At 39.7% G+C, this 10,048-nt stretch overlaps 1 protein-coding gene and 1 long non-coding RNA gene across 2 annotated transcripts; both read right to left on the minus strand.

The window, feature by feature from the left end:
* Window positions 1-662: 662 nt before the first annotated feature.
* LOC137410404 (uncharacterized) lies at window positions 663-2,146 on the minus strand. The gene is made up of 2 exons (XR_010981188.1): window positions 2,031-2,146; window positions 663-1,216 (listed from the first exon to the last, which is right to left on the minus strand). It is a non-coding gene; the product is annotated as an uncharacterized lncRNA (long non-coding RNA).
* Window positions 2,147-5,363: 3,217 nt separating this feature from the next.
* On the minus strand, window positions 5,364-8,841 carry LOC137410403 (uncharacterized). The gene is made up of 2 exons (XM_068095827.1): window positions 8,718-8,841; window positions 5,364-6,636 (listed from the first exon to the last, which is right to left on the minus strand). Exons 1-2 carry the CDS (start codon window positions 8,839-8,841, stop codon window positions 5,777-5,779), a joined length of 984 nt encoding a protein of 327 aa, XP_067951928.1. The 3' UTR covers window positions 5,364-5,776.
* Window positions 8,842-10,048: the final 1,207 nt, after the last annotated feature.

Here is a 10,048-nt window from a genome sequence, read left to right on the forward strand (position 1 = left end):
ATTATATAAGTTATTGAATATTTGTGATTATGTTCTAACCAAATAAAATGCACATTGAAACAATTGTCTACTTTGCTACCATTCTGAGAGCTAAAGAAGATTCTATTTCATTTTAGTGTAACTATTTATGTTAGCGTATCGTAAGACAAAGATTGTGAAAAGGCAACAGAAGACATTAGTCTATCTTATCTTTACTACAAACACCGACTTCTCCAACAACTAACTTTGTTTAGATTTTGAACATGACCGCACTCTGTAGGTATTCATTTGTCAATTTGCTTATATATTTATTATTTATGTACAGCATTGTGTGACCAAAAAAATTTTCTTGATTTGTTGAGCAAAAAATATTTTCTTTTTGTTGGCATGATGATGTATTTTCTTGCTCCAATATAAATAATGCATGTGGCAATTGTTGTGCATCATTGTTAGCAGCTTTCCCGTTACCTCCACAAGCACAATGTAGCCAATTCTGGAAAATCAGAGGGCAGCACACACAAAACCTTCAGCATGATGTATGTCTATTGGCATTGCTGATGTTGTACAACATACATTGTTTGAAAAGTCGATGCGCAATGACAAAATGTCTGGTGATGGACCACTGGAACAATGATGGGAAGTAGGTTGTTTTAGTTATCGGACGAATCTATCATGATAAATCGTAAAGTTTAATAATTTTACTTTATTTGATATAAAAAGAAAATGTTGCACATAACTTAATTACTACCACATCAGCACCAAAGCCATAAAAGGCCTTTAACAAGCACAAATGAGAACAGAATAACAGAGTAGAAAAGGGCTACATATACTACATGTAGATATGTGAAAATAAGTGAATATAAGTATGGTTTATGTAAAAAAAAATCAGTGTTGAAAATCCTGAATGTTTTATGTATGTAGGTATGTTTTAATTTGATCAATATATTCACTCAAAATTGAGCACAGTACAAGCTGAAACAGTTCGAGATTTTGAATATAAAAGTATTCCTATCTAGAACAAGTTTGTTCTCTATAGCTGCAGATGAATTGGCAATGAGGTAGAGGGCACGCCAGATGCCATCTGGCGTGACTTCCCTTCATTGCCAGTTCACCCACAGCTATGGGGAACAACCTTGCTCTATGCCTATCTAGATATTGCTTGTATTAGAAAGCCTCAGGAAGCATTTTTGCTCTGCCATTTCTTACTCCCTGCAAACTCCTCTTGGAGATCCTTGATCTAAAATAAAAACAATCATAGCATGTGTATTTACATCTCCTTGAACTTGTAAAGTACTGTGAATGCAGTATTCAAGTGGCATTATTTGCGACAATTTTTGACTTTGACAAGAATACTATTTGTTAATTTAATGAAGTAGATTGGAAAGTTACATTGGACATTGTGATTAGCTGGAAGGTAATTTGGCGATCTCAAAGAACCGGACAAATCTGCTTTTGCTAGTTCCTGACTTTATTACTGTTTTTACAGTAGTTTTATTTCACAATTATTTCCTGACTTCATATATCTTCTCCAATCCTACATTGCTCAACTGACTTAGCCCATAGAGTTGACTTGTACAAGACAACAGCGAAATTAGTCCAAGTACTCAGTCTATGAATCGGATGGTGTTGTGGCACCTTGTTATCAATCTCTCAAAGAGTTGATAACAACTCCAGAGACGCTCCCAAATCCTGATTAGAGATTTGCACATTACATCAAATCACCAATCATGAGATTGGCATTAAAGCACCATAAAAATGGATTACCCAGTTTGTAAATTAAATCAAATTAAAACCATCAATTACATAGTGGATGATGGTTTTAATTTCATTTTATTTGAAAGCTGAGCAGTCACCCTTCTAAGTGATTTGATTTGGAGCAAAACGCATGCCAGCGATTTGATATGCTTTACAAATCTGGAATCAAAGACTTGGGAGCATCGCTGCACAACTTTCTCCAATTCAGACACTGAGCACTTACACTAAAGTGACACAAAAGCATCATGCAACAGGGTTCTAATTTTAAAACTGAGTTACTGAATATTACCACTCACCGGACTGTTAGGTATGAAAGTAACATCAGGTGTCTGAGTTACATCTATAATGCTGTCGTTTGTGGCGTTTCGTAGATGCTCCCCACATCTATGGAAGCTCACATAGCCTCTGCTCTGACTCCTACCCATCCTGAGCAAGCACTGCGTTTCCTCCTTATCTTGAGCTATAAATCAGAATGCTCGAGGCATTGAACGTTTGGCTGGGTGTGAACAGGCAACTTAACAAATATCGCAGTTGGCAGCAAATAATTTGTTTCTGAAACCTAATCCTGCCTACACAAGGGGTTCTTCTGCATTATCCTACTATAACTTCACGTTTTTCTAGCTACTAATCTAGGGCTATAAATGGATTGAAGATTCGCCTACCAATGAAATTCCACATTTAACCATAATTAATATTGCACGATTTGCCTAAAATTTTATTGCTGGTTATGTGAGTGAGTACCTCCGTGTTACTATCAGATGTATTGTCTTGAGGATGCGGTCTCTTTGTTGGATTCTGTGACTAAAAATATAAACAATACGTAAATTATGTATATCGACACCATGTGACAACATATATGAATTTATGCACATGTATAGCATATTTATATTTGTGGGCACAATCTAACTAAATTTAAATTGGCAAAAGAGTCCAAACAAAGGCCTTGTTGCCAGAGCTCCAAAATAAGCTTTCATTCTATCTTGCTTTTAATGATTGTTTTTGCAAATTTTAGGTGTGAAATATTCAATGTAAAATAAAATATTACGTCCAAGTTTAACCAAAGGTGTGAACTGCGATATAATACTATCTGGCGCATGTGTGAGGCCTCACGATGAGAAATTCTCAAGAAAAATGAGACAGATTGCCGTAAACTTCACTGGCTATTGGGTCAAGGATATGGTATCTGAGCATTCCAATCAAGTCTGTGTTTCTTTGCAATTCTACCAAATTTCTATGAGAGTGTAGATGAATAAAAGAAGAGAAAATGTTTTTGAACTTTGATGTACTGTGAGACCGAAAGCAAAGTATCGAATACAGCTTAGACATGTCGCAACCCTCACAGTAGTGTAGACTTAGATTTACTGCATTCTCTGATTTTGGCTTACAAGAATATAAATGTGCACGCATGCTTTTGTTACAAGATAGCTATTTCAGAAATAAAACAATTTAAAATCCATAAAAGTAATAAATATTATTCATCATCTCTATGTAAAATCCATACTATACTATCTGTGCATTTGCAAAGACATGGAAGGATAGCCCTGTCTAAATATATTGGACATACAATGACCGAGTTTTGCTGTCCAAAAATATCCCTTATAATAGGCTGAGTAAAATATTCTTGGTGTACCGGTAACTTACCCTCCGCTGTTCTTTGTACTTTTCCTTCTGGGTTTGCTGTCTTTCAGGGCCGTACATGCAGCCATACTCTTTTTCTTCGCCATACTCTTTTTCTTCGCCATACATACATAAATAGCTTTGACTGTCATGGATGACGTTCTTACCTCTCCAAATATCTTCACCTTGCTAAATTAGAGCAGATAAAATTTTAAAATTAAGAAACATGGTACAGATTTTTTAGATTCATTAGCTGAAGACGTTGTAGGTTTTTAGCCTTACTTGATTGCTAACACTCAATTGGGAACTAACTGCTGCATGTATATGATGCTTGATACATTTATTGCTTGCTTGATTGTAGTTATTAATATATACAATGATTTTTAATGTCATCTCAATTGCATGCCAATGCTTGTACACTGAAGTCCATGTATATCTTCTAATCAAGGCTGCACTATAAGCTTGATCGTAATCCACTGCATGTCTGTATATACCCGAATATCCACTTCGTCAAATTAAGCTTAAAAGTTGAGTGTCTATAGAGAGTAATCCTTTATTGCTGAGACTTAGATGGTGTGTATCCAGTGTGAGTTGCTAGTGAACTGATGAAAATTGTGTCAACTCTGCTTCAAGTAGGGCCTGTGACGTCATAGATCACATGGTACAAAAATAAACCAAAAAGGGCTCCATCAAACTGCAGCATAAAAACATATAAGCTACTATTGACATGTACTTCTATTGCACAACAACCAAGCATAGGCCTACATTTTACAATCAAGGTTACACTTCAACATCAATATTACACTAAAATATCCGAGGTATAAAATGTTCATTTTTAACGCAAGATCACAAATTAGGCAGGGAAGAAAAAGTGCTTTAAGGATATGAGATTACCTTCAAAAAGTCTTTCATGCTTGTTGAATATGCCGTCCTCATGGTGTGTGTAAAACTTGTTGCCATATTCGATTTCATGGGCTTTGATAGCTTGCTCAGACTCGTCTAACAATGAGGCAAGCAGGAGCGGCATAATGCTTAAATGCACTGCAATTAAAAATATATATTTGGTAGGCCCTCAGGCTCCTCGTAGAAGTTGACTGTCGTCAGCGATCATGTCATTCAGCTATCGAGGCTTCGATAACCTACCGACATGATTGCCGACTACAGGCACGGGAGGCCTGTAGGTAGGTCTATATAGAAGATGAAATGATGAATACAAAAAGTCAGTTATGAATACATGATGACCCACTGAGGTCTTGAAGCAATATGAATATGCAGTGCATTTCAATTAATTTTTTAAGACAAATTGCAAGCAGTAAACGACTCTGACTACTGAGGACTACTGATCACAGGCAGGCTGTCTAGTCCAAAAATATAACTGCCCTGCATTGCAGAAGACTACAAAAACTTGCTTTACCTTGCCTCCTCTCCTACACTTTTTGTGAACCAAACAGATGAGATACAGCCTAGGCCTGGAGGTGCTCCTGACAGCGCACCATTGTAGTAACAAGTTCAAATAAAATTTGAGATACACAATTAAATGGTTGTTCCTTAGGTAGCTACATACTGTCGTTGCTTCAAAATGTCCTACAGTTGAGACTTGGTAGTAATATAAAGTTAGTTGTTAAAAAAGTGTGTGCTTGCAGCAAATACAGTAAAGATAAAAAACTGATGTCTTCTGTTGCCTTCATTTTTACAATCAATGCCTAACGAGATGCTAATACTAATATTTACAGTGAATTAAAATAGAATCATTTTAGGCTCTCAGAATGGTAACAAAGTGGACAACCGTTTTAATATGCATTTTCTTTGTTCAGAACATAATCGTAACTTTTCAATATTTTATGTAATACCGCTTTACAAAAGTGTATTCATATTAAAAAAATATATAACTATTTTTCAAATATAAACGAATACAGAATAACTAATGGTGTATTTTTGAGAAGATTTTTTCCGTTTTGTGAGCGTGTTACCATTTATTCTTTGTTATATAAACGGTGTGTACTCACATGCGGTTGATGTAAAGAAGGAAGCCTCTCCCAATCTCCCCACGCCTTTATACTCCTGTAACCTCTCGTACTTCCTGTAACCTCTCGTACTTCCCGTAACCTCGTAACTACCTGTAACTACCATGACCTCGGGCATTAGCGTAGCCCGCGGCCCACCAGCTCGATTATACAACATGCCCTTTTTCTTTTCTTTTTTGTATGGGCCACTAACCTTCCAGAAATACATTGGGACTCATTCATCAACTCACCTTGCTGGTGAAGTTTACCTTACGCTTTAACCCAGGTCTTCCTCCATCGACTCCTCCTGCGTACCATCACTCCCCAGCAACCCGGGGCTGCTGTCGTACCCGGCCGCACTACTCTCCTCACTCTCCTGATCCTCCACTCTCACTGTTGTATAAATCAGTGTACTCTTCTCGCTACTGCCAGCTCCATTGCCAGTCTGCACTGGCTTTTCCATCACTCTGACCTCCGCCGCTACCAATACTTTTACCGTGACCACTGTCACTACCAACACTCCTCCCACCAACATCTCCAACACTACTTCCACCAACCCTGACAAGCCCGGAGTCTTTTGGTTGGGTCAGTAATGACTCCTCAACCTCATCTCCGTCTCTTCCGTCTTTACCTCGCTCTCCCCAATAAGAGGCAGGCTCAACAGGCTTCCTGTGGGAGGTCTCCACCTGGGCCGTAACCGGCTGCACAGGGGATGGCACCACAGAGCTGGGAGTTGGCATAGGCCCAGACCTATCTAGCTCGACCTCACCTGCAACCAGTGCAGGTCTGCTACCAGCAATTCTCCTCTGAACCTCGGCTAACTCCTGCACCACTACCCTGAAAGCCTTGACATTTTCCAACTCCATGACTGCTGCCTCCCGTTTGGCTTTCAGCTTAGCCAATTTCTCCTTCGACTTCCTCCGCACCTCCCTTTCCTCTCTTTCAATCTCTGCTACCTTTTTCTCATGACCTTCTCTGTCTAACATTCCATTGCTGGATACCTCGGCTAAAAAAGAGCAAACCTTTTCCATTACAGACACTGGTTCAGCTACTTTCTCAGCACCTTCCCTTACCTCATCGTGACTCTGTTCTCCATCACACCCCATAGACCCTTGCACATCTTTGGTGCCTTGGGCTGTCCCCTGTTGGCTACCAATTTCCACGTATTCGCTACTCTTCACTCCCTTGGTTTTACAAGTCCACCAATCTTGACCTGTGTGACCTCTCTTAACTTCGCTCTCTCTGTCAGACTTCTTTGTCAGGTTTTGCAACTCGACATCATCTGAAACATAACTTGACCCAGCAATAATGGTTCTTGACGAAAACAGCTTAACCGGCTTAATACTTCTACACTCCTTAACAGCCTCAAACTTACTTTCGCAAACCGCGTTTACAACAGCAAATAATTGAAGCTGCCTTAACTCAGTTATGCCCAAGAAGTTCGTTCTCAATCCTTTCACCACATATACCTCTGTCTCCATATCTCTATATTTACTTTCCAACTGAACGCCTGCTTTACCGACTACTCTTAGCTTACGACCATCTATTCCCGCCAAAACAGTAGATGGCTCCTCTAGCCGTAGGTTCAGCCTTTCGGCCGTCCCCTCGGTTACAGTCGACACCTCTGCCCCAGTATCAAACGTAAATTCAACGTTCTTCCCATTGACCTTCAAAACCTGTACAATTCTCCTTTCTAGTCAACTGTCATCCTCATACTTATCCCTAGAACCAGAGAACCTAACACTTCTGCCCTTACCACTATCTTGGTACCTCTCCTTATACTTCTCCCCCTCAAACCTATCCATACTGTTGTCCCTGTACCTGCCAAATTTGTCTATAATCTCGCGGGGGCTTTCTCGGCCCCTGTACTTCTCCCTACTACTGTCCCTGCTACCATATCGCTCGTAGCTATTATCTCGGCTACCTCCTGACCTCCTGCTACTACCTCGCCTGTCATAACCTACTTCTCTCCTATCCCTACAATAACGGGATACATGTCCTCGCTGTCCACAACAAAAACATTTAATGGAGGGACAACTCCTCATCTCATGCCCACTACGTTTACAATTGTAGCATACTCTACCTCCACTGCCTTCTCTACTGCTTGCTCTAGATCTAGAGACATGCCTCTCCCTGCTATTGTCTCTATACTTTCTACTGTCACCGTCCTTGTTATACTCCCTGCCTCTTGTCCCATATCTACTAGCACCTTGCTCTTCACTACCATAATACTCTCTACTACTCCTCGGGCTACCCCTAGGGGAAGATCTACCTGCTGAATCATAACTTCTATCTCTATCATTACTCCTGTACTGCCCTCGGCTATCAAACTCTGATATCTTTGCTACTTCTCTCTTAACCTCACTCTTTAAATCGGTACTTCTACCCTCACCTCTCAAAAATCTATCAGAGCTGTCGGCCATTTCTCGAGCCCTCAATGCCTCCTGCAATAACGCCCAAGTAAGATTGGCATTCTTCATTAACTCTCTGCTTACTTCTCTATTTCTCAACCCGTTAACCGCCACAATAAGGGCAAACCTTACCCTATCATTATCGTTAGTCACCTCTGCATATCTGCTCAAACTCTCTACCCGTTGTAAAAACTCTCTATCACTTTCCCCAAGTGTCTGCCTAGCCGTAAGGAACTTATGCCCCTTTACGAACATACTCTCCTGTCTACCATAATAACCCTGTAAAACCTCCACTGCCTCTTCATAAGTAGAATTAACGCCATCTACGTCAAACCCTGCACCTCTCAATACTTCTCTACCACTGTGCCCAATAGCTCTCAATAGTGGCACTAACCTAGCTCTACCTCTCATAATAGGGCGCCTATTTTCACCTTCACCTTCGTAACCTCTTCTCTCTACAGCACTCTCTATACATAAATTCATCTCCTCTATGAATCTCTCCCACGACCCATCACCGTGCTCTCCAAACACCAGCTTCGGAAACCCACTCTCCATCTCTACCCGATACAATATCTCCCTCGCCACGAATACACTCTACCCCACTCGTATAATTAGTGTAACTCCCACCTCCGAATATGTAATAAATAATTGCACCTCAACAACACTGCTACTACACCTCACAACACTACCCTAATAAATAATTGCACCTCAACAACACTGCTACTACACCTCACAACACTACCCTAATAAATAATTGCACCTCAACAACACTGCTACTACACCTCACAACACTACCCTACCTCACGTTACCTCACCTACACGCCCGTGAAAGGGTCTATACAACCGTTTAACTTACCCGCAACCAGAAAAATTATCGCTAATGACAACAAAAAAGGAAAAAAAATCAGAGCTTCGTCAACTGCGCCATGTTATATAAACGGTGTGTACTCACATGCGGTTGATGTAAAGAAGGAAGCCTCTCCCAATCTCCCCACGCCTTTATACTCCTGTAACCTCTCGTACTTCCTGTAACCTCTCGTACTTCCCGTAACCTCGTAACTACCTGTAACTACCATGACCTCGGGCATTAGCGTAGCCCGCGGCCCACCAGCTCGATTATACAACATTCTTAACAAGAAAAAACTACGATAAACAGCTATGTAAATACTCTATGTTATTTTGCTAAAAGAACTCATATTTGTAATTAAAAATTTGCTTGGAAAAGATGCTTACGTGATATTTTGTTAAACAAATAGATAACTACTCGATTTATCAACAACTAAACGTTTGCAGTGGTTCGACTAACTTTAAAGCTTTTGTATTTCCGGATTAAGCTCCACCCCTACAAAACGACCCAGAAACTGACCAGGTTTTGAGCCACTGCAATTATACCTGACCCCTTCCAATAAATAATTGTTTTGATAGACTTTAACGCATAGCGTAATATCCTTACACTCATGCAAACAATCGTCCATACATGTAGTTATTTTCACCGTAAACATAAGTAATCGTGGCAGCTTATAGGCTATTAGCCAATAACGTACGAATATCAATGATATATCGATATACGCACCGGCACCTTACGCCTAGAATAGCTTAATGCTAGGGTCATGACCAATGGATTGGTCGCTGAAGCGCGCATTTCGTTTGCAATTGTTGTTTACAACCGAAAAGTACCACCATAGTACAGGAAAAAGCAGGTAATCTGCGACTATGTATTTATTTCCATCACATTGACTGTAGAGTAACCATGTTTCTACAAAGCTCAAATAAAAAACACTTATTTTTATTTGAGCTTTGTAGCCTTACTCGCAGCCCATGAATTTAACCGCAAATAACAACAAGTACCATAATAGCTTCCTTCCGAGAACTATACGAGATATGAAACTCGGAGATATATATGTCATACAATAAGCTTTATTATTTTTTGTTTTTGAGGTTGTAATTTTAGTCTATACTTTTGATTGTACAAACTTGAGGCCTGCACAATATATTCATATGAATATCTGCAGGATCTATTTATACCGATACCGATACCGATACTTAGCCTACATAACTGATTTATGCAACTCTTGCTTAAAAACCCATGGGTGGATATGGAGAATTTACGTTATGTATAACTAAAAACTAACACAAATCCACACACGACATCAGTGTTGAATGTGCTTTGTCATTTTAATCTATTTTGACTATATTATTCAGTTTACACACTTTTGCTTAGCTTGTGGGAACTGAATTGATCATTACTGGTTCAAGTACTAGAGAAGGTTGTTGTATGGAAAT

The sequence above is a fragment of the Watersipora subatra genome, unplaced genomic scaffold (assembly GCF_963576615.1).
Source record: "Watersipora subatra unplaced genomic scaffold, tzWatSuba1.1 SCAFFOLD_135, whole genome shotgun sequence".
Classification (NCBI taxonomy): domain Eukaryota; kingdom Metazoa; phylum Bryozoa; class Gymnolaemata; order Cheilostomatida; family Watersiporidae; genus Watersipora; species Watersipora subatra.